At 37.7% G+C, this 26,137-nt stretch overlaps 1 protein-coding gene across 1 annotated transcript; it reads right to left on the bottom strand.

The window, feature by feature from the left end:
- Window positions 1-1,583: 1,583 nt before the first annotated feature.
- Window positions 1,584-18,069, bottom strand: LOC127422642 (A disintegrin and metalloproteinase with thrombospondin motifs 8-like). The gene is made up of 9 exons (XM_051666392.1): window positions 17,022-18,069; window positions 14,036-14,275; window positions 13,226-13,358; window positions 12,971-13,138; window positions 8,247-8,539; window positions 6,956-7,142; window positions 6,698-6,870; window positions 5,889-6,064; window positions 1,584-5,773 (listed from the first exon to the last, which is right to left on the bottom strand). The coding sequence occupies exons 1-9, from the start codon at window positions 17,721-17,723 to the stop codon at window positions 5,041-5,043; spliced, it is 2,805 nt and encodes a 934-aa protein (XP_051522352.1). The 5' UTR covers window positions 17,724-18,069; the 3' UTR covers window positions 1,584-5,040.
- Window positions 18,070-26,137: the final 8,068 nt, after the last annotated feature.

The raw sequence follows: 26,137 nt of genomic DNA, 5'->3' as shown, positions 1-26,137 counted from the left end.
ATATAAATAATACAGTAAAGATCTAAATAACCTGAATAATGCTAATCAACAATCAACAGTTTGGCTATGACAGTGGGCATTCAACAGTGTGGCTATGATTTATGAAGCAGGACTTTTACATCTGATATTTTAAAAATATATAATCTCAGCACAGATCTCTGCCAGTCTATCCAACATCTCGGGCTGAACTCTACATCATTCATATCAGCCCATCCATCAAGCACATCACTGTGCACCTAAACTCAACTTAAGTGACAACACTACAGCCAACCAGATCAGCCTTGGAGATAATTTTTGACAATCATCTTAACTTTCAACAACTGCCCGTTTTAATGCAGTTCCGTGTTCTATGATATAAGGAAAAAAGTTCCTTCTTTTCTGATTATGCTGCGCAGCTCCTGGTCCAGGTCCTTGTCATCTCAAAACTGGACTACTGCAATGCTTTATTATTGGACTTCCAGATAGACCATAAAGCCTGATCCAGAATGCAGAAGTGCGTACAGGGGCACATTAAGGTACTTCTTGGCCCATGGACTGAACGTTACGTTGGGCCCCCATACCAGTCATCAGACGGGGGTGGGGTGAACTCTATTACTCTACTTGCACACCGTCACCGTTTATATCAGCATCTCCCACTGAACGATTCGCTCTTCACGTGAATGTTGATGGGGATAACAGGGTGGCAGATGCCACGAATGGAGCCCCCCTGGGAGTTGTGGGCCCCTGGGCTTCAGCCCATGTAAGCCTGTGCATTACTGCACCCTTGAGTGCGTCTGGTCTTCAGACAGCCCAAGATGACTGATTTCACGCTCCTTTTGGTCACTGGCTACCTGTAGTGGCTACCTGTAGCTACCTGTAGTCAAATTTAAAGCTATTATAAATGATGTTCTGCTCTTAGACTTCAGCACTATCTTGGTACTGTTCTAGTACTCAGTTGATATTTGGTATGGTATTGTTGTCTCCCATTGATCATTATTGCTTCTCATTTGTAAATTGTGTCTACTAAATGACAAAATGAATAAATGAAAGTGTAATTGTGATGAGGAGGAGGGCGTTGCCGGGCCGAGAGGATGCACACCCGGCACTGAGTTGACCAATCAGCGGGAGAGGGATAAAGGAGGAGCCGAGGATGCCAGAGAGAGAGAGAGAGAGAGAGAGAGAGAGACGTACGCAGCTACTCTGTGTGTGTGTGTGTTCGTTGATGTATTATTGTGTTTCGGTACCAATGTAACGGGGTTCAAGGAATGCATGGGAAGGAGGAAGGTGGGACCGGCTTGACAAAACACGTAGACATATATTGCACATACACTTTTCAGCCGTAACATTCAACACACAGACAGGTCCGGTTTGTTTTCAGCGGTCCCCTAAACACAATGACACGAGGAGGAGGGCGTGGCCGGGCCGAGAGGATTCACGCCCGGCCACGCCCTCCTCCTCGTCACAGTAATGTAAATGCAACTGTTATAAATATTTAATTGAATTTCAAATTAATTGAAACCTGGTGTTTTTATGCACTCCTATACAATTGATTATACTATACTATTCATTCAATTAAATACATCCCTTCAAAAAGACACTTTTGGTATATTTATGCATTTTATTTACATTTCATTGACTTATAAAATCAAAAGAAAGCAGCATCTCAAAACTTTGCATAATTTGTATTAATTTTAGACAACAAAAACTTTACAAAAATAAATAGCTTTACAATGAAGATGTTATAGAGTAACAAAGAACAGTCCTTCACTGAAGGGATAATACATTTAGCTGTATTTGTAATATGACTGAGATACGAAATGTACACAACTGGAATGATCAATGCCACATTAACATTTATATACAATCATTAACAGTTACTGGAGCATTTCTTAAGCATTATCTGTGAAAATAGGGGGTCCAACCTGTTTTGTTTCATGCTGTACTGGTTTTGCTTAATAACACTGTCACATCTACAGATTTATAAACACCTCATCTGACAAATCAGCTCTAACTAATGTCATCAGACAAACAGAGAAAAGAGCAAGAAAACCCTGCATGGTCTCATTTGATTGCTTACAGAGAAATTCCTAGTTTTCATTCACAGAGCATTTCACAACAATTTGCGATGTGCACTTTTGAAGTAAACAGTGTTTATAAAGAACAGTAATAGCTAATAATAAATTGCATATAACCTTCTGAATAGGCAATAACCTTTTAGTTGTAAACTTAAAGGTTCCTGAACTAAAAGGTCTTTATATAAAACACCTACAGTAATTGTACTTCTTAAACTTCTATAAATTAGCAGGTGATTGCAGACTCAACCACTGTTTACCTTTGACAAAGATTTCAGTATTCATTAAACGGTTTAATATACAGTATTTATATGACCATGCTTTAATAAAATATTCTTAACATTAGTGAGATTTGGAAATGAAAGTAAAAATAAGCCTCTGAAAAAAGCAAGCCAAGATGTATAAGTTAGAGCAGGGGTTTTCAACCTTTAAAGACCCCGTAAAATAAAAATTTAAGTTTTGCTGCTTTTTGTCTATCTATTAGCTTTAATGTCATCTATATGCTAGTGTACTTTTAAAGATTGACAAAATTGTTTTCAGAAGATATAAGCATTTAAAATCATTTAAAAACTTTCGGTTAAAAATACCTTGTTTAATCAAACGCTTTCTAGAACAAGAATACACCCTCTCCCTACAACTGTTCAGCGAGTCTGGCTGTGTTCTAACTGGGGCTGATCATACCTTTGCAGAGCACTTCGAAGGGAGCACAATCCATGATGTAGGGTCGTTCCAAACAGAATTTACAATACAAATCGCATAAAAAGTGAGTTTTGACTGACCATTATCACCTTTCAGCCATCTGAAGCTCTCACAGTGGAGGATAATTGGCATAGGCATAAGGCATAGGGATGATCACTTCTGAATAGGACTAGCGGACATGAGGAAAGTTCATTTATATATATTTTTTTTGCAGCCTGAGCTTTCTTGGGACGTACAGCTCGAGTAAGCATTCTTTGTTCTTTATGCTTAGTGTATCGTGATTCAAAATATGGATATATTATATCTTTTACTTGTTTTTTTCTCATTCATCTGCATTTGACTTGCACAACGGCTCCAGCCTTGTCATAAGCAAAGACCGTGATGTGCTGCATGTTTTTGTGGGCTGGTTAATGGATTAATGTTGTCAGTTAGATCATCGTTCGCTTCTCAAGTCTTTGAAAAAGCTTGCCGGTATTGAGATCGCTTCTCAAGTTTCCTCGTTAAGCAGCTCTGACATGAGCAGCATGTTGGGAAGGGGTATGTGTGTGTGGATATAAACAAAATCTAATTGGCTATTTTTAAATATGGGACGAGTCATAAGAGATGTCCTGCTCCCACTTCTTGTTTCAGTAGGAAATTCGTTAAAACACCAAATCGAACTGTGCTTCTCAAGATGCTTCACTTGGACTTTAAGGATATGAGTTTGCATCCCCCACTAACCCCATCTCACCCCAAAATCCACTGAGAAATGGCAGTGCTAACACCCTCTCTCGACATACTACTTGACTCACTATTTAAATAACATAACCAAGCTTATCCACACTATATGCATATTGATACATAAAATATCAAATAGTGTGACGATTGAGCCTGTTCTAAGAGCACATAATCCTAATCCGTGTTTCTGTACAACAGTTGTAAAACATCCTCCACTGTCAATAAACGTGAGATGTACTTGCTTTTGATGTGGGTATGGAAAACGTGGCTTCACACTGTGGTTTGGCTGGTCATTGTTAGTTTTTGGTTTGTTAGCCTAACTATGGTGGTCTGAAAAACTCGTACTATATCTTTGAATGTCGGGAGATTGGTTGATAAGTGTCTAATTAGTTTCACAGGTTTTAAACTGTCATTTGTAAGCACCTTTTTCGGTATTTAACATGCAAGTGCATACATATTTCACGTAACCTACTGTTCAGCATTCTTCTGGCATTTTGTCCAGTCTTTATTTTTGTTCAATTAGGTGTATGCCTAAAACACTTTTGTTCCTGAATGAGTCACTGTTTTTGAACAAATCTTCTAAGTGAACAAATCATCGTTCACTTCCATTGTCTCGGTCGTGAACGACTCTGTGTTTATTCAGTGATTCAGTGACTCACTGCTCAAAAGACATAAAAATGTATAATTGTTCACCACCCTCTGGCATACAATGTAATCTACAGAAATGGTGGCAGAATGAATCTCTTTAGTGGACGGATTCAAAGGACTCGAGTCACTGGGATAAATCGCATCCCCCACTGAGTTAGAGGACTAGTTCAACATGCAACACTAGTGTGTCATGCGCTGCAAAACTACTGGCCTAATCACAAATAAATCGCTAAAAGAAGCAAGTAGCACCTCGAAAGTTCCCTAGTTTCTCATTATGTGTTTCTCTGATTTCTCTCATTTTTCGAATTTTCTGAATGACAGTTCTTAATAAAATGAAAAAGTTCTGCAATTTTGATATTCCAGCTTAAATTTCATTCATTTTTGTATTGTTTGTATGGTCATTACATTTTAAATTCCTTTTCAGTACATTTGAATGTACAAATACAGAAATCTTCAACAAATTTAGGAATTTGAAACTTATCAAATTCTTTCCTCATCAGCCTGAGAGGAATGTTAACTATTTAGCTGATCTGAGTGTTATGTATTGACCTGAATCATTAAATATAAAAAATATTAGAAATAAATTATATGGAATGGAGCTATTAGTTTTTGACAAAGAGCCACACTCTGAGAAAACATGATTAGGAGACAGGAAACTAGGAAAATGGCAATAAAGTATTGCTTACTGAGGTAGATCTTCACTGGAAAACCTTCAATAGTGGTTATAAATATAAACATTTAGAAAACAAAGTGATTAGTTCATTAATCATTCATGACCAAGTTCACTCAGTACAGCTCAACCATTTTTCCTTCTGAAGCTACTGTAAATTTTATCCTGCTCCAAACTGAAGCATGGTCAAAATGATCTGTATATTGTTCCTGTTTCACAGGAACCTCTTATCACCTCAGAATAATCTGATGTTCTTTAGCACTCTTGGTAGAAACACTTTTCAGATAGTGATTCTGGCTTTTTTGCAGGGTCGCAATTCTCTGGTTCCACAGCCTTCCCAGAGTAATCAATGCAGAAAATCCTGCGGTGGCGTTCCCCATGGCCACAAGTTTGTGAGCATGAAGACCAAGGTCCTGACTGCCATATGGGACATGGCAGGTCTGCACAGGCCCTTATATCAGAAGGTCTGAGATCTTTATTGCAGTGGTTTGAATAAAAGCCAGCATTATCTTTGCATTCCACGTTTCTCCTGGACCATCCTGATCCACAGGTTTTGGAGCATTCAGACCACTCTCCCGAGACCCACTCTGGCACCCCAAATGGATGAATCAATTTGGCAGAAATCTTTTTGTCTTTGGATTTGCTGAAATACATTGTTTTGGAGATGTAGAATGTGTATTTGACCTTTGGTGGGATTGTTTCTCCAGCAGTGGAAAGCAGCTGTATGGTGATTGGTTCCTGGAGCTGGCGGAAACTCTGAATTCGCTCCAGTGTGGTGGATGAGCCGCTGTACTTAAGCACAGCCCCATGCACTGGAATATACTGCTCCACGGTGGATACTGAGAAGTTTCCATTTAAGATATAATTGCCATTTTCTCTTCGGACAGCCAAGTAATTTCCATCATTTGGTATACTTCCATGACTCTGCTGTTTGATGTTAATGTTGGTGGCCCCACTTGGAATCGTCACAATGTCCCTATATCCATGGCTAAAGAAAGGGAAGATCTAAATTACTGTGGCCACAATAAATTTCATTCTGTACAGCAACACAATAACCTTTAATAAGACACTGCACATTAAAGACAGCAGTGAGATATCCTTACACAACTTTGTTGAATGAGCCAGATATCATCCTGCAGCTCAGGCCATTCCCTCCACAAACGCCACATTTGTCCAGCTTCTTACTAGAATCGATCTCCAAGTCACAGCCAGCTTTGATACACTGACCTTGCACACAGAATGATGTGGTATCTGGTCCACATGGGGTTCCATCAATTACCTAGGATTGACCAATACTCATTCTTATGGCAAGGGTAGAAAAACCCAGCTAAGATACAAGCAAAAACCATGAACAAAACCAACCAGCTCCAAGGTGAATCACAACATTACAAACTTTAATATGAAGCACAAAAATATTTAAAAAATATGGACAAAAAGACAAACATTCAAGACTCTGTACTTTACGCCTTTCATAAGGACATGACTACAATCCCATGAAGCATTTGTGACAATGAAATCGAATTAAAAACGATGGAAAAATATCAAACAATTGGTATTATCACGGGATTGGGCAGTTGCTGCATAGCTCTTTTGCCGTGATTTTTTTGTTGCAACTCTCTGATTGGTGGATCGTTTCCCTCCCAGGATCATGAAGAACTAGTGTAGTTCTTTACCAGGAGTTCTGCTATTAAACACAATTTTTTTACATTTAAGTTAAAATAACACAGACTGATGGCTTCAACAGAAGCAGTTACCATTGCTTAACAACTTTTGAGCTCATGATAGGTCTGTCTTTAAAGGTTTCTAAGTTAGCGTTAGAAATCTATTCACCTATGGGGGAAATTAATGGGATTTTCTACTTCCGGAACCAGACTGTTAAGCTCTATACATTTAAAACATAATCTGGACTTACTTTAGCTTCAAACACTCTAAATTCACTGCTGCCTCTTGCTCTGCAAAAGAGTTTACATCTGTCCCGCAGCGATACTCCAGCATATTTTGGTATCCACTGCTTCACATTTCCATGAACATCGAAGTGATTGGGATTGTTGTACTTCTCACATTGTTCCTCTCTAAAACTTTTTCCTGCAATAACAAGAATTCTTAGCTAGAATAATAACCCAGTGGCAGTCATATGCCAGTAACAGTTGAGACTGAAGAAAAAACCTACCTAGGTTGTTCTCACAGGCTTGTTTGTTGCAGGACTGGTACTTCACTCTCTGGCCCAAACAGTACTTTCCGCCATTCTGAGGTGATGGCTGGGTGCACTCTCTGTAGGAGAACATCACTCCCCCTCCACATGATCTGGAACATGGTTGCCATGGTCCCCACTCTTCCCAGCCTCCATCCACAGCCAACTGGACCAGAGTCCATACCACACAACTTTCACAACCAAATTAACATCCTAGAATCTCTGTATAAGCTGCAAGTCTGCAATGAGATCATATACTTTGTGCGCTACCAAAAGACACAGCTACTGTATTCTAGATTCATTCTATATGTCTATTCTGCAAACTATTAACATTGTGGTGAAATTTGATAACTTCTGTTGACTTAGTTGAACAGATATGAGTAAGCTCAGATTGTTCAAATTTAAATTCTTTATATGGTAGATTACCTTTAGTTTAAAAGTACCTTAAGGTGAAGTGTGTAACATCTGCACTACTAGTGTCACCAAAAATGACCATTGTTTTCAAACAGGTTTCTGGGACAATCGCCCCATCTACCAATGGTCGGAAAAACAGATAGTCCCACCACAAACTCAAGCCATTGGTTGAGCCAATATTTCTGGTTGGGATGCTCAAACAAACAGAGGAATTTTCTGATATCACCACAGAGCGTAAATGTTTACGCTTTCAACCAACAATCAACCTACAAAGGCCTTATATTTGCCTTAAATGCTCTGCATATTAAAGGGATAGTTCACTTGAAAATTCTCTCATCATTTACTCATCATATAAATCTCCACTTTCACTTTCACATTCTTCTTCTTTTGTTTTTGGCGATTCTTCATGCATATCGCCACCTACTGGGCAGGGAGGAGAATGTATTGTAAAAACTGACATAAATATTGATCTGTTTCTCACCCACACCTATCATATTGCTTCTGAAGATATGGATTACTTTTATGCTGCCTTTATATGCTTCTTGGACCTCTAAAGTTCTGGCCACCATTCACTTGCATTGTATGGAGATATTCTTCTAAAAATCTTTGTTTGTGTTCAGCAAAAGAAAGAAAGTCATAAACATCAGAGATGGCATGAGGGAGAATAAATGTTGAGAGATTTTTCATTTTGGGGTGAACTATACTTTTAAGCTGAGATAGGAGAAAATTTTTAACAAAATTACACACATCACCTTTAATAATATTTTGTAACCATTGTACTGATATAATGAATGACAGGTCAACAATCCAATTTATGTTACACACAGGGTTGTTTTAAAGATTAAACTTGAAGTACCTTAGGTTTCATGACTTCTTCAGAGGACATGCATACACTATTCAGACAGGTCATGTTAGGGGCACAGCTTGTGCCGTCTGCCCAGGGTAGACTCCCATTCCTAGTTGTACAAACAGACTGGCCTTCCTCCTGGCACCAAAGCTGTCTGCACACCTCACTGGCTGAAGTGTTGGGACAATGTGAATACTCCTCTCCAAATATCTGCTGGCACTGGCGGTCCAGGGTGTAAGTTATGCCTGGCAGCTCAGTGGGCAAGGCCACTATCTTCTCAGGGGTGTCCAGTAAGCAGTCTCCTGTTATTATCCAGAGGAAGAGTTAGAGAGTAGTAAAGCAAGAAATAAAAGGATTGTGTAGCAGTAGGAACATTTGGCTCCTGGAGCTGACATTTAGGGAGACCTGCAGGAATGCACATCTGGAGGAGTGAGTTGTGAGGAGAAACACGAGTGAGCAAATATCCACGTGGTGCAGTGGGCCACTGCCCACTTTAAATTATGCAGCAGTTAAATAATTAAAAGTGTGAGACCAATACTACAGAGACATGGCCCGGTGGAAAGAAAACATTTGTTATATTTCTTTTTTATGAGTTGGAATAAAGCGATAGGCTTGCTTTGTGGAAAGGAACTGAAAAAATATGAAGCAAAAGGTGATGCAGAGTACTAGTGTATTACTATAAACAAGGGGAACTACATACGCTCAAAACAAAAGTTAAAACTGATTTGTGTAATTTTTTCTATGTTCTCTTTTTCGCATCCCAGCTTAATATGCTGAGAGAACTATAAGTAAGCCATTTCCATTTGTAGATAGATTTTAACTAAAAGTGTAGCACTGTGGCTCTATGGCACTATCCTACCCGACACAGCAATACTGGCTTGACCAATGGTATGTGTTTGGAGCATGACTATCCATTTGTACATCCAATGGAAGATGGGTGAAGTTTCCAACACGATAAAACAGGACATTCTTTCCGAACGTTCATGTACCCTGAAATTAACACCATTCAGCCTAATTACTGAAAAGTGGCGTTCCCCCATCAGACAGTTATGCATCAATTCAAGCAATTGTGTGAGCAACCTCCGAGACACGGTTTCTGGTCCATTGGGAACCAGGAAGTAATCACGCTCACAAAAACAATGGTGAGCTCGATTTGAAGGTTGCATTTTTGCTCTAAAATAACGTTTTTACTCCACTGACAGTCAGGTTTAGGGCTGGAGTTTGGGTTAGGGGGTAGGAGTTAATAAAATTTGCATTCCTGTTTACTGTATTACCTCATTACAACTTAACATTTTTACAACAAATAGCTGTACAACTTGCTTTTGGGGCCACTCTGTGGACATTTTTAGTCAACAACTGGAGCTCAAAGGTGTTCATACTGTACATTCAACTACCCTTCCAGCTTCAGCTACTAGGGCGCAGTGATTTTGAATTTCGGTAAGCAGAGACCAATTTCAGAAGCAAAACTTTTAACCTAATGTTGCAGAATTCTCAGTGTGGTCTGACTTAAGTTTTCTGCAAATATTTGTACAATTCCGTTTGGTGATGCTTGTTGCCCAAAAATAACACATTTCAGCTTTAAGCTGACTTTTTATTAGAATTTACTAGAATCAGTTTCCTTACTGAACCAAAATTACATGGTGTCAGCCAGTGTAATTACCAGGACTGGGTAAAAAAACAGTAAAGTTTGGTCCGACTCATTTTGTGTAATGTGTGTCCAAAGACGAGATCCATGCAAACCATTTGTCATTGAATAATGTCTCTTTTAATATACTTTCTGTTAGGGTGACCATAATGTGGATATCCAAAAAAAGCTTTAGAGGTCACATACAGAGGTTGCATTACAACTATTTGACGGACTGAGTTGTAAAATTTCTATCATGGTCTATTTTTATCTGTCATATTAGTTAAAATTTCCCTGACATAGTATATATTTGATGTTGTCTCGATTTAGTCAACATGTCCAGTTAAAAAAATTACAATGCATAATAAGCGTCAGTCTGATGAAACAAGTGTTCCATTTAATAATTCGCAGAGTCGGTGGGGGCCTAGGTAACTCAGCGAGTATTGACACTGACTACCACCCCTGGAGTCGCGAGTTTGAATCCAAGGCGTACTGAGTGACTCCAGCCAGGTCTCCTAAGCAACCAAATTGGCCCGGTTGCTAGAGAGTGTAGAGTCACATGGGGTAACCTCCTCGTGGTCACTATAATGTGTGGTTCTCGCTCTTGTGGGGCACATGGTGAGTTGTGCATGGATACCACGAGAATGGCGTGGGCCTCCACACACGCTACATTTCCACGGTAAAGCACTCAACAAGCCACGTGATAAGATGCGTGGATTGACGGTCTCAGATGTGGAGGCAACTGAGATTCGTCCTTCGCCACCCAGATTGAGGTGAGTCACTATGCCACCACAAGGACTTAGAGCGCATTTGGAATTGGGTATTCCAAATTAGGGAGAAAAGAGGAGAAAAATAATAATAATAATAATAATAATTTGCAGAGTTGGTGAATGTTCTTATAAAAGTGTACTTAATTGTGTACGTAATTGATTTTCCTGGCTGAGAGCGGCAGAACACTGGCGATCTCTCTCGCGTACACACATACAGCGCGCATGCAGATAGCGAGCGGGCGAGTGAGAGAGAGTGAGTGCGGGCTCTGCCAATCTCAGCCAAAATAATCACACAAGTACGTTGTAAACACATGAAAACTGATGTGCAAGTATCAAATACACAGAATGAATTATAGTCCTAACTATAAAGATCACATCAATATGAAGAATAATCCTGGACATTTTTAGCCAATTTTGAAATCCCAGCCAGAAGCTTTTTTCAGATTTGAAAAAGAGGACGTATGGTCACCCTATTTCTGTTCTTTACAGTAAAGTTGTTGATCAAAAACAAAATAAACATTTAATTCTAATCACGCATAGCACAGCAGCCATTTGACTCCTCTCTCATAAATGTGTGCTCAACCAAAACACAGAGACGCTCACAGAGCTGCTGGTATTCTTAAAGAGACAGTACCAGTTTTTAGCATATGTTCTAGAAAATCAATGTGTATACTTGCAAATAGTACAAATTATGCATGTACATTATTTTTTCTTTTTGATGAATGTCAATTTTTATAAAGCTAAAATGTGGCCAAAATGATGAAAAACTAACAATAAAATATAATTTGTAAAATTTATATTTTCCTAATTGTACCTAGTAAGAAGGTCCCCTGTATAATTAACAGCATTATTACACAGCTGTCTGGAATACTCGATTCTGATTGGTCAATGGCACCATCTAGCGGTCTGTTATTGCTCTGTAACAACCACACATTCACGAATCAGACTGCTCATCCGGGCCCTGCGAGCCTTCTCTCCTGCTTCTCAGATCACTGTGTGATCTCTCCAAGAAAGCTAAGAAAATAATTCAACTCAAATAAATTTTTCATGTCCATTTCTTTGTTTATTTGGCAAGTGGTCTTGTAATAGCCTGGATAATGAGGAGTCAGATGGTCATTTTCACAAATGAACACCAACAGAACTCCAACGCAAACCAGAGGTTGATTTCAACTGTTCAGTGATTTCTTTCTTCTCACATAATAACAGAATTTCAGTGCAAATCAATGTTTTGTGTCCATGTATTCATTTATTTGGCAAAGAGTCTTGTAATAGGCTGAATAATGAGGAGTCAGACAGTCATTTTCACAAAAAGTAACCACCAACAGAACTCCGATGCAAACTGGAGGTTGATTTCAGCTGTTCAGCGATTTCTTTCTTCTCAAATTACATAATTTCAACGCAAATCAATATTTTATGTCCATGTATTTATTTATTTATTTGGTTAGTAGCCGTGTAATAAGTGGGATATTGTACCATCAGCCGATTGTTATCGCAAATTAAACCCCTTCAGGGTGATACTGATCACCTTGTCGGGGTTTATTGTGCGATAACAATCGGTTGACTGTACATTATCCCTTACTTAGCTGAGAGAGAATTTATTTCATATGCAAGCAAATTGGATAACTGAAATATACCCTTTAGAATTGGAATCTAATCTAATGGAAATCAAAATCAAATCGAATCGAGAGCTTGTGAAACGGAATCAAATCGAATCTGGAAATCTGTATACACTCACTAAGCGTGTGGCAGCAGTGCAGTGCATAAAATCATGCAGATACAGGTCAGGAGCTTCAGTTAATGTTCACATCAATCATCAGAATGGGGAAAAATTTGATCTCAGTGATTTCAACCGTGGCATGATTGTTGGTGCCAGACAGGCTGGTTTGAATATTTGTGTAACTGCTGATCTCCTGGGACTTTCATGCACAACAGTCTCTACAGTTTACTCAGAATGGTACCAAAAACAAAAAACATCCAGTGAGCGGCAGTTCTGCGGACGGAAACGCCTTGTTGATGAGAGAGTTCAACAGAGAATGGCCAGAATGGTTTGAGCTGACAGAAAAGCTACAGTAACTCAGATAACCACTCTGTACAACTGTAGTGAGCAGAATAGCATCTCAGAATGCACAACACATCGAACCTTGAGGCGGATGGGCTACAAAAGCAGAAGACCATGTTTGGACACTCATTGAGCACTTTATTAGGAACACTATGGTCCTAATAAAGTGCTCAGTGAGTGTAAATACCCAGCCCTAGTATACATACCATGAAGCAATAATAAATAAGATACATAAAACCAAAAAGGGTGTATTCATTATAAAGGAGAAGTGTGTACATACCATGTCCATTGTCAAAAAACTGTGTGACGTATAAAGCACTGCAGGGAGACCAAGGAGAATTCTTATTGAACTGATTGAATACAGGGGCCATGATATGGTGCTCTCCCAGATGTCCAAAAAGCTGCACACAGTTCTTAGTGTCATCATGGGGCATACTTAGAACATGACCTGAAAGAGGAAAACACCTCATTGTTCATAGTTCAAGAAGGGTCAATTCAATGTTTACAAATTCAGCTCATCAGAGCATATCCACACCTAGCTCGTGGGTAGTTGTGAAAGCAGCCTGAAGACCGTTGTCTTCAATAACAGAACAGCTCCTTTTAGTATCACACATGGTCCCAACATCAGCTACACCCAATGTGTCACAGCTCTGATGTCCACAGATGTCCTGTAAGGCAGTTTAGGATAAAAAAAATATATTTCTCAAATTCTATTTGCTGCCCCAGAAATGTTAAGGTCTCTGGTTAGTAGCAAGACCGAAAAACATTTTGCCAGTGTTTCCATCATAAAACAAAGCAAATAAATAGTTTTGGCAGACAGCAGCCCTATGAAGTGAGAAACTGTAACTGTGTGGCATCTGAAATGTATCTCAAAAACATGCCTTGAGTCTTTTCCATCCCTTCGCCCAGTGATCCGAAACTGAGACAAATGTTTCCAAAGCAGAAGACAGGACCACAAAACACACATGATTCAAGGCACATCTGGCCTTGGCACAGCCAGAGAGTTGATCTCACGTGTGCACATTTCAGAGGATCTGCAGTCTGTAGTAAGCCAGTGCAAAGTGCTTCTATTTTCAGCCTAGACTTCAGTTTCAAAATGGCCCAATGTCTCCTCTAGACAAACAGGTCAAGCTCAGGCTAAGCCGTGGAAACTGCATTTCCATTTTTAGAGAAGTATCAGCAATGCAAACGTCATTTTTGTAGCTATTCTAAATTCAACTCAGCTCAGGATTCTCAGCATATTCAGTTTCATCATGAAGATTAAAATAGGACCCATAAATGGATATTGCCACATTATTTTGACCCACCAAAGCAATGTGACCCGAAATACATACTTATTGCTTACCTCTCTAGTAAAAAGGATGGCGGTATCGTAGTGCTCAGGATGCCTGTGGTTGGGCGGGTTGAAGAGCTGTTGCCAGGCACAGAAGTTGCGCAGTGCAACGCCTCCATTAGTGGAGACGGATGGCCCAACCTCCTTATCTTCCACAATCAGTATCTTCACAAGCACTATGTTTATGGAGTTCTTAATGCTGGGATGCTTGTAAATCTGAGCAGCCACTGATATCAAGGTAAGCATGTAGTGCTAAAGAGAGAATATCATGAGTAGCTCACTTTGGCAAGTGTGCAGCAGAATGTAAAGTGTAAATGCATGACACCTTGCCAGCACACCTCATAAGTGCTGGAAAGGTTGGCTTTCATTCTACATATTATTGTATATTACAGTAACTTGCTGCTTCAGGCAAACCCTAACCAAATTTAAAGCACTGCTATACACAGTGTATGTTAAAACTCTTTTGAAAACAAGGGATTATAGATTACTTGTTTAACGGTATGGACATAAAGCAGTCAGACTGTCTAATAATAATTGACTGAAAAAAGGTTGAACCTGGTTCAACGGTCTGTAAATGGGAATAATTTTCTGCCAATACAGCCAGAGACAACTTTGTTTATTGTACTGTGCTGACAACACAGTTGGAACGCCAGCCACTGGTGGTCCACACTGACGTGCATTTCTTTATAAGGAATTGTGTTTCCATTACAGCAAATTAGGAACTTTGGATCCCGACAGAAACATCTGGATTGCTATCTGCCTCATGATACCTATCCAGACTGTCCATTTGTTCACACTTCTGCCAATTCCAATCATTTGTTTTCGATGACTCAATGAAGGAGAATTTGGAGGGGGTGGTGGACCATATGTGGGTGTGAAAATCCGTACAGTTCCAATGAATTGTGACTCACTCTTGTATTGTAGCCTTTGTTATATACATTTTGACGTCCCTTGGAGTAAATGAAATACCTCTCATTGTTTCATTCCATCTCTCTTTCCATTTAAGCATACTGAACAAGTCAGTATTTGACAATATATATTTTACAGTATTTGTATGGGTGTGCTAAAGGCTATAAAATTAATTAGTATTTACAACATTTAAAAGGACTGTTCACCCAAAAAAATAACTGTTCTGTCAACATTTACTCACCCAAATGTTGTTCCAAACCCGTCTATCTTTTTTTTCTTTTTCCATGGAACGCAAAAGTAGATTTTAGGCAGAATGTTAGCCTCAGTCCTCATTCACTTTCATTATATGGAATTAAAGGAATATTCAACACAAGTTAAGCTCAATCAACAGCATTTGTGGCATAATGTTGATTACCTCATAGAAACTACACAAAATGATGTGGTTTATCTGTTAGGTTTAAGTGTTGGTATAGGGGTAAGGATGTCTGTTTTGTTTACCTCTCATTTGCTTTTAGGACACTATTGGTTAGGTTTAGGTTAAAGTTTTAGGTTAGGAAAGTATGTTACACTCATTAAAACCTCCATCTAACATTCACCTTAAAAGCCTCACCATTTCACTTGCTTTTGGCGCCCCTCGCTGGACATTTTACTGGGAAACTGCAGCGAAACGTTTAATGAAGCGTGCAATTTTGTTTTGCAAAAATGTTGCCATGTTCACTTAATTTTCATGACATCAGACTGATTTTTGGAGGGTTTAAAGGCAAGAATGTGAAGCTTATAATTTCATAAAAGCACTTGCATTAATTCTTCTGTTAAGACTTGTGTATTTGAGCTTGTACAAAGTTGTAAAATTGGATATAAATTTAAACAGAAAAGGTAAGCGATTTTATCACACTAAAATCATGTTAGCAAGCATATTGTTTACGTCTTGTGGCTATACTTTTGAAACAGTGAGTATTTTAACATTTAAGTACTGGCCCCATTGGCCCTATTCAAGTGCCTCTAAACCTCGCAGGTATTTTTAAGAAAAGGAGGGACAAGTTGAAATAAATGTTTGTTGTAATCAACATTTTGCCACAAATGCTTTCAATTAAGCTTGTATTGAATCCGGAATATTCCTTTAAAGTGAATGGTGCCTAAGGTTAACATTTTGCCTAACATCTCTTTTTGTGTTCCACAGAAGAAAGAAAATCATACAGGTTTGAAACACACTAAAGGTAAATAATGACAGAACTGTCCTTGTAATGGGCCATTATTTGAGGTCTAAAGAACAAATTTGTATGTGTAGCCACAAATTCCCCATACAGCTTTTGTAAAACTAAGAAACTAGAGATGCACTGATTTGAACATTTTTGGCCGATACCGATCTTAACAAAAAACTATATGCTGATAACGATACCGATATTTTGCCATTATCCTGTCATCAGGTCATTGTTTTATTTAGGAATGAATAAAAATGTATAAGGAGGTACAAAGGTTTTTTTTTGTTTTTTGTTTTTTTTTACTGTTCAAACAATAAATAAATATTGCCCAATATATATATATATATATATATATATATATATATATATATATATATATATATATATATATATATATATATAATTTTAGCTATCTCAGAAGTCAAAGTTTGCTGGTTTCAAAGCATTTTGGATAGTTTTCCTCAACATCTAGAATAGGTAACTGTAACATCTGTTTTCTGCATTAACAAGAGAACAAGAAAGAATAAAAATTTGATATTACATGTTCTTAGGAGTGAACCAACCATTCTAGATAGTGTGGCTTTTATTATTTCTTGATTGCGCATTTGAATTCACATACAAAGTGTGTTACTAAATAAACCATCGTTTTTTCATATCGGCATTTTCATGCTTATTACCGATATGCCAGTGGTTTTAATCTGGTCAATAATTGGCCTATAAATATCGGCAGCCGATACATTGGTGCATCCCTAGTAGAAACGGTTCTTAGCCAACATATTAGTAAATTTGTTATTACATGAAGCATCTGTAACTTACTCGGCTGTCAAAATTTGTCAGTTTGTTCCCTGACTTCAAAAAGTTTTATATCTACCTGAGAGATCCCTTACCTTGATCTCATCTCCATAGAAATGGGTCAGGGAAGCGTCAGCGACCACTAAAGTCTCAATAAACCTGGGTGTAGAGACAAACCGTTTACGCCTGGAGGACATCTGCCTCATCAAATCTTGATCATTCTCATCTTCTCTGAGATCAGACAGCGGTTCTGAGACCTGCTGGGACTTGGTAACATTTCTTCTTTTAATGGTATGCAAATGTTCTGTGAATTTTCCATGTTTCCCAAAGCCGAAACCTTTTGGTTCGACAATATATTCTCTACCATCAGTGATAAATGATCCTAAAATCCCTTGACATAAACTGACAGAGACAATGGAGTCTTCGTTAGAGTCAACATCCCCGGTGTAAAAACAGCCTTTCAGTAATTCAGTCCCATCCTCTTCAGTCTGATTCAAGGACTCTGTTAAGTTGCTGATGGACTCATGTCTCTCTCGCGGCAAAAAGTGTTTGGCTTTGATACGATAAACCTTGAGTGTTGGAGATATAAACGTGTTGTCCGGTATCAAATTAAGTGTGAAATTCTTGCCGAAAGCCGTGAGTCTGAAGCTCGGCTGTTCTTCGCTCCTTTTTGCCACTCGTCCACCGGTCCGTCCCGTCAACCGCACAGGTATCATTTCCTCAGTCTCAAACGAGTGAGAAAGTGTTTCCGTTAAGAGGCAAACAATTAAGGTAGAAATGACCCAATGTGACCACATTTTATTAATTTATTGATATTTATTAATAATAATAATAATAATAATAATAATAATAATAATAATAATAATAATAATGAATTTAGGCAATGGAGTAAATTAATCTAATTTATTATCTGCCTATCTACAGTTATAAATTAAGTCAAACTCTCGTATATTGGGCTGAAGCTCGGGTCTTCTTTGTCTTAAAATAATTAAGAAGACAAACTTTTATAACTATACAGCACATGCCTATTAGTTTTCCATCTATTCCGAAAATTAATAAGTGATTGATTATTTGTCAATATCCCTGGTGCCTAATACGTGTACAAATAGAGTTAAAGCTAAATCGGAGCCAAATTCGTGTGCGCTCATAAGTCCACAGCACTGTCTCGGGATTGTGGCGCTCGTATTTATACTTTCTGGGAAATGAGAGGTTTATTTTTGATATCCAGCGCTGCTGCACTTTCTCCTCCCACTGTGCGCTCGTGAAAAACCTCTGGATCGGATTTGTCCAATGAAAACTGAGAGCACACCCCTTCCTAAATAGCAACACTTTGTCAACTGAGTTAAAGGGATAGTTCACCCATCCCAGATGTGTATGACTTTCTTTCTTCTGCAGGAACACAAAGATTTTTAGAAGAAAATCTCAGCTCTGTAGGTCCATACAATGCAAGTGAATGGTGACCAGAAGTTTGAAGCTCTGAAAAGCACACAAAGGCAGCATAAAAGTAATCAATTAGACTCCAGTGGTTTAATCCATGTCTTCTGAAGTGATCCAATCAATTTTGGGTGAGAACAGACCAAAATGTAACACATTTTTTACTGTACATCTTGCCATTGCAGTCTCTAGGCACGATCATGATTTCAAACTTAAGTACACTTCCTAGTGCTTGACGCAGGGGCGCAACTACCCAATTTTGAGTAGGTATGCAACACAAAGTTTCGCGCCCCTTTTGCTGGGTGGGGGGGGGGGGGGGTCGTTCCCTTTACAAGCATTTGGTTGAGTATCATCCCCATATAAGCGTTAAGTGGGGGTGGGGGACCTGATTGCACATTCTTTAGTGAGCCGGTGGCACCCCTATTCATTGCATACCTTGCATATATGGTTTTTGTGCCTCTGTAAGTGTGATCGAGCTTGAAATCATGATCGCCAAAGAGACTACTGATGTCAAGATTTATAGTGAAGAAGGACTTATATTTTGATCTGTTCTCACCCGAAACCGATTAGATCGCTTCAGAAGACATGGATTAAACAACAGGAGTCTTATGGATTACTCTTATGTTGCATTTATGTGCTTTTCTGAGCTTCAAAGTTTTGGTCATCGTTCACTTGCATTGTATGGACCTGCAGAGCTGAAATATTCTTTGCTTGTGTTCAGCAGAAGAAAGAAAGTCATACATATTTGGGATGGCATGAGAGTGTAAACGATGAGAGAATTTTCATTTTTGGGTGAATTATTCCTTTAATATTAGGCTTGTATATCAAGGCGAGTATCAAGGTGCCGCTTGACTAGTATGTTCCCAAAGATTTTAAAAGTTGTTTGGCTTTTCTGATGAAAAAGTTACAACCGCAAATAAACTGGCACCAAAAAGAGAGCTTGACTACATAGATTAATATCTATAGGGAGGTGTAGTTTAGAAGGTTAACATCTGTACTAGTAGATAAATGAAAGGTTGGATGTTCCATGAATTGTCCATGAGCTATTGTTTCCTTGAGCAACACACTCTCTGGATGCTCCACTGGTGCTGTCCCTGTAATATATGCACTGTAAGTCGCTTTGGATAAAGTATCAGCTACATGACTAATTGATTACTCATTTACAATGCCTTACAAATAAAATCTATGATCGTAATCGTTGTGGACTCTAGGGCAGACTATGTAGAGAGGCATTTACTCTTATCCCCACAAGGTGGCAGCACGGATTATTATATATGGAAGTACACACGCATTCATTCGCGTCATTGCTTTTTTCATTCAGAGTGTATCTGCTCTGCCAGACACCAGAGGGCGACGTTGATCTTGATGAGGTTGAAATACACAAAAAATCCAAAAGATACTTGAATCGCAAGCCCTTTTGATATTTAATCATGTGCAGGATATGAATTATAGATATTTACAATTCAGTTTTCAAAAGTTAAAATGCTATTTCTTGATATCAGTAATTAGTTTGCACTAGTAATATCTTGATATAAAAATGACGTCATTACTCATGGTAATACCCATTTGTGATATCAAAAATAGAATTTCGACCAGTGAAAAAACGTAATTTTGATATATGTAACCGCATTTTCACTTGTGAAATTTCAGAATGATCAATGATTCACTCCTGTTTAGAATGTAATTACAGATATCTCAAATTAATTTCTTACTAGTTGAAATTCCAGTTTCATATATCAGCTACTTAATAGTAAAAATGCTCATTTCTGATATCAATAATTACACCGTTACTAGTGCAAATGACCATTCCTGATATCAACAACTGAAATGCAATTTTTAATTTAATCTGTAATTTGGTTTTAACTAGTGGCAATGATAATTTCAGATATCTATAATATTATTGTAACTAGTAAGAAAGTCTTTTAAGATATATTTAATTACTGTTCAATTTATTTATATCTGAAATCCATTTCCAGATATGTCTGGAAATTGATAAATACCAAATTAAACATGTTGAAATCAAGAATTTGTATTTTAACTCGTGAAAACTGAATTGTGGATACCTATAATTCATATCCTCCACATAATTAAATATCAAAAGGGCTTGCGATATATATAGAACCACAATTAGGATAAATATACATTCTGTAAAAGTTGCATTTACAGTTTTTAGAGATTACTGGCAATCTCTTTTTCAAGCAATAAAATCTTGCTGAGTAATTTCCACTGAAAAAATTGCTTTTGAATTTACATGATTTAATCATGTATATCGGTTGCACGTGAATCAATTAAGTTACATTAAAAAAAATTCCTCTTGGGTTAGCTCATTAATTCTTTGTCAAAAAACATATATTTTTGTATAATGATGATGTATGTACACTGGCGGCCAGAAGTTTGGAATAATGTACAGATTTTGCTGTTTCGGAAGGAAATTGGTACTTTTATTCATCAAAGTGGCATTCCACTGATCACAATGTATAGTCAGGACATTACTGATGTAAAAAAACAGCACCATCACTATTTGAAAAAAGTCATTTTTGATCAAATCTAGACAGGCCCCATTTCCAGCAGCCATCACTCCAACACCTTATCCTTGAGTAATCATGCTAAATTGCTAATTTGGTGCTAGAAAATCACTTGCCATTACATCAAACACAGTTGAAAGTTATTTGGTTTGTTAAATGAAGCTTAACATTTGAGTTGCCACAGTATGCAATAGACTGGCACGTCTTAAGGTCAATATCAGGACAAAAATGGCAAAAAAGAAACAACTTTCTCAAGAAACTCATCAGTCAATCATTGTTTTGAGGAATGAATGCTATACAATGCTTGAAATTACAAAAAAAAAAAAAAAAAAAAAAAAAACCTGAAGATTTCATACAAAGGTGTACAATACAGTCTTCAAAGACAAAGGACAGCTGGCTCTAACAAGGACAGAAAGAGATGTGGAAGGCCACACCTGCTCAACACCAGTTTCATGTACAACAGTAAAGAGAAGACTCAGGGGTGCAGGCCTTATGGGAAGAATTGCAAAGAAACAGAAAAACAAAAAGAAAAGGTTAGAGTGGGCAAAGAAACACAGACATTGGACAACAGATAATTGGAAAAGAGTGTTATGGATCTTAACCTCATTGAGCTTTTGTGGGATCAGCTAGATTGTATGGTGAGTGACACAAGACAGCCACATCTATGGCAAGTGCTACAGGAAGTGTGGGGTGAAATGTCACCTGAGTATCTGGACAAACTGACAGCTAGAATACCAAGGATCTGCAAAGCTGTCATTGCTGCACATGGAGGATTTTTTGATGAGAACACTTTGAAGTAGTTTAAGAAGGTCTGAATTTTTTTTTCAAATTGTAATATTAATTATTCATGTTATTAATGTCCTGACTATACATTGTGATCAGTTGAATGCCACTTTGGTGAGTAAAAGTACCAATTTCTTTCCATAAGAGCAAAATCTGTACATTATTCCAAACTTTTGGCCACCAGTGAATATTGTATTGTATTTTGCTTAATACATGCACTTTTATACTTATGTGCTACCATAACAAAGTAATTTCCCCTTTAGGGATTAATAAAGTGTTTCAATCAATCAATCAATAATTTGTTCATTTCATTTCAACACAACGGAATACAATTAATTTTAAATGACCTAATTAAGTAGCCTCAAAGTGACTTTATGTGTCCTTCACATGATTCATTTCTTCAGTTTGACAACATTTTTGTATCATATTACTGATTTGTTATAAAATTTTGTTAGCTAGCTAACTATTAGCTATCTATCACATGCATTAGCATACTAAATGTTAAGTAGTATGAGTAAAGCAACATACAGCAAAATGTTTGTACACCGTCCTCAACCTAAGCAAAAGCTCCACTCTTCACCGCAATGGTAACCCAGCATATCAGAATCAGATCTAAATCCCAAAATAACAACATTAAACTATTAAATCTCCCCCTTTTCTTATCTTGCTTAAAAATGCATAAAATAACACTTAATAAAAAAAATAAAACAAATTCTCTCCACATCAGGTCCCATGCAAATCCATTTGGGCCCTGCCCAAATCCCCCCTTGCCCCAACTTGATTGGTTCACATTCACCCTAAATAATATAGAGTGTACATTTTAGAGAATTACAATAATCAAAAACAAAGAAAACAAGTTTGGAAGAGAAAAACATTTTTGTTGTGTAGATCACAAATAATATAATTCAGAAAATCGGACAACCTGCATTTTCCTGTTATTTTCAGTGTATGGCATGCAGGTCTGCAACAGGGGCAAGGTCCCTGGAAAGATCCTGATGTGCAGAAGCTAACTATTAGAGCAATTCCAGAGAGGCTCCTCCATAGCATCACTATCAAATGTTCTTTCTGTTTTACTGTGGGCAAGGGCAAGGCAGTTGCAATGCTCTACACGTGGGTCATCTGGCAAGCATACAGCAGTTCACAGTCAGCTGGTGTCATCATGGACAGTCATCCACTGCATGTGCTGCTTCTAAAGAGCTTACACGGCCCTGTCATCACTGCCTATGTGGAGCTCAGGAGACAAGAGCAGCTGTCAAGAGGGGGTTTGGGGACAATCTGAAGGACCTGCTACAACATCCAGTAGCAAGACTACACAAACCAGCAGGGCCTGAAGCCTCTTGATCACAAACTTGCCTAGAATTACATCAGAGAGAGAGAGAATCCACTCACAGTGTATTTATCCTGATTTAGTTTTCTCATAAACACATATACACTCACTTTAATCTTTTCAGTATTTACAGTATGTTCCTCCTTTGATTTGTTGGTCATCATAAACACAATTAAATGGAAAATTATTTTTTGGAGAAAAAAAAAGCCTGTATGTATGCAGATTATGGATTTAATCAAGGTTGAATCTGATTGCTATCTATTGACTATGTTATGTTTGACAAACTCCAAAAACCAGGCACTGCATCATCAGATGGGATCAGGATCCATGTGTGAGTTCTAAGTTTATGTGGCTACGCTTTGTAAAATAAACGGACAAAATATAATATTGTCCATTGTTGATAGATAAAATGTAACCACTTAATGTCCAGGTTTGTTTGTGCTATGAATTAGACATATTAGAAATAGGAGGAGCATATGGAAAGAATACCTCACACTTTATGACGTCGAAAGCTCTGAAATGATCATAAAAACGTATAGAGTTATAGAGTGGTGTATGGTAAATTGGGCCTCTTTTTGGTAAATCACCTTGAGCGCCAATACAATTTCTATGTACATTTTCCAGAAAATATGTAACACAAACAAATGTTTAAGCCAAATAGCTATTTAAGTGTCAGATGTTTACAGTAGTTACACAAACAGGAGTTATGCAATCAAAATGGGTAGAAAATGTACATGTAGTTGAAATGCTTTTCAACATTTGGGCCTAGTTATATTTTTTTGGTCCATCCTGGGGCCTGATATACTGTTGACACAAGACACGTTACCTGCCTTGTCAGCTGTCTTTGGTTCCTTGCAGCACCAACATTTTGTAGCATTTCAGAAGGTCTAGAGGTGTTCAGGGTTAAATATTGGCCACAGAGGAAAGCAGCAGGCAAGAAAGCACCACCAAAGGGAATGCAGAAATTAGCAGAAGTATGAACAGTATGCTTGTAAAAAGTCTGGTGACAACTTCCAAGACCGTGGAAGCATGAAGAAGAGGAATGACTGGAGAGAGTCAGGAAAATGGCACATATTTGAATTACGTATAGCTCATTATTATTCCATAGCATGGGCGGCGCAAGGGGTTGGTTTTTAGTAAAGCCCCAAATGTTTTCAGGGGTCCCCCTTGAGCATTTTTTAAAATCACGTTTTAAAGTACAGTGTTAAAAGCATGCAACTTCTAATGTTTGAGTGTATCTGAGAATGAGACAAAAGTTATTGAGGCCTTTTTTAAAGATTTAAAAAGTTTACTTTATTTCAATTACACTGCACAGATGTAGCATTTAAGTTTTTATATGACAATGTATTTTATTATAAATGAATTATATTCCAGTATTTCATCAAAGGATGGTCCTGTACAGTACGAATCCACAGAGGTCTGGGCTAAGCCCTGAATATGCACTGACCCTATAACTGCCCCCCTTTTCCATACTGCATTTGTTTGACTTTCATTTTGTTTCTTTCTTCCTGAGAAATGGCAGTAAATAGAATTGTCACAACTTCATATCAAATCACTTTATTGTCATCATGTGCACAAGTGTAATGAAGAGTGAAAAACTTGGGTGCGTGGTCCACACGTCAGTTATATACATAAAAAAGAACATATGCAATGTGCAAAAAAGATTTAGCTTTAAAAAAAAAAATGTATTAATTGTATTATGCTGCATTTCATTCAACTCGGAAAGTCAGATTTTCCAACTTCCTACTATGAAACGTGCAATGGAGCACCACTTAAAGTCGAAATTCCAACTTGGAAACTCGTGCGGAAATTTTCATCTCCGATTTCACTGAGATGCCGGTGCGTGACATCACACAAACATGTCAGCACCCAGTTAGTAATAATAAACATTCACTTTTATTAAATAATATGATATTACATGATATTACAGCTTGTTTAACAAATGTTTGCCAAGACAGGTGTATAAAACATGGTAAATTATGCTCTCTTTTGATAATGCCTTTATGGTTGGAGATGGAAGATATCAAGTAGGAATATTTCACATCCAACCTTGAATGGAATGCAGCATTATAGGCTGGGCCGTAGCTAGTGGGGTGAAAGGTGATAACGATTCTAGGGGCCCAAAGGTCCAGGGGGCCCCACAACAAATTCTGAACTGTATTTTTTAATAGGAAAGGGGCCCAGAGTAAAAAAAGAGTCAGGGGGTCCAGGTTACCTTGCTACGGCCCTAATTATAGGCCTATTTTGTTTCATAACTTTAGACGTGCAATGCATTTTTGCATTGATTTGTTTATCTCTGTCATAAAATTTTAATGCGTAGACATGTTATAATTTTTACAGCATCTAATATCCCGCTTATTCTATTTCTATGTGATGACTTGCATCACACGAATAAAAAAATGATATTTTAACCGGTCCTTTGAAATGAACCATTTGAGTGAACCAATTAATTCCACTTCCTCTCAAAGAGTGCATAAACTAGAAGCGAAATATTTTTAAAACATGAATGACCATAGCTATTTGTGAAAATTACAAATATGAAGTTATCCGTTACAGCAGACACGCACTCTTGCACTGCCAAAAAATACAATAAAATAAATAAACTGTGGTGAATTAAAAAAAGCGGAAAAGATTAGATACTTTCTACATTAAATAAGTTAGTTTAAACGTGAACTTGAAAATATTAAGTAAATTCTACATTTGTACTCAATCCAATCATGTAAAAATGAATGCTCTAGCTTATAAACAAATATTTTTTTATGATTGTTTGTCTTTTCAATGCATCATCATGTATCAATCCTAAAGGAGAAAACCTTGTCCTATTTATTCCTCAGTTTGAGCAGATTTCACAAGTAAATGAAATAAGTACATTTTACTTTTGATTTTGTTTTTATGCTTAGTAACTTCTTGTTTTGAAGTCTGAAGTTCAATTTCAACTCAAAATTATCCGTTCATGATTTAAAAAAAAAAAAAAAAAAAAAATGATCTGTTGATTGTTACCATCATTGTGTTTTGTGCACCAAGAGTTCAGGTCAACTTACGCAACACTGAACTTTGTTTCTAAGGCCATTAAAGCAATGTGATGTTGCTTAATTGACTATTTAGCATGCATTCCTTTGCAAGGCTTCCATATGTGTGATGT

This window comes from Myxocyprinus asiaticus, chromosome 31 (genome assembly GCF_019703515.2).
Source record: "Myxocyprinus asiaticus isolate MX2 ecotype Aquarium Trade chromosome 31, UBuf_Myxa_2, whole genome shotgun sequence".
NCBI lineage: Eukaryota > Metazoa > Chordata > Actinopteri > Cypriniformes > Catostomidae > Myxocyprinus > Myxocyprinus asiaticus.
The sequence above is the reverse complement of the archived record's forward strand: the minus strand, read 5'-3'. Positions and strand labels throughout refer to the sequence as shown.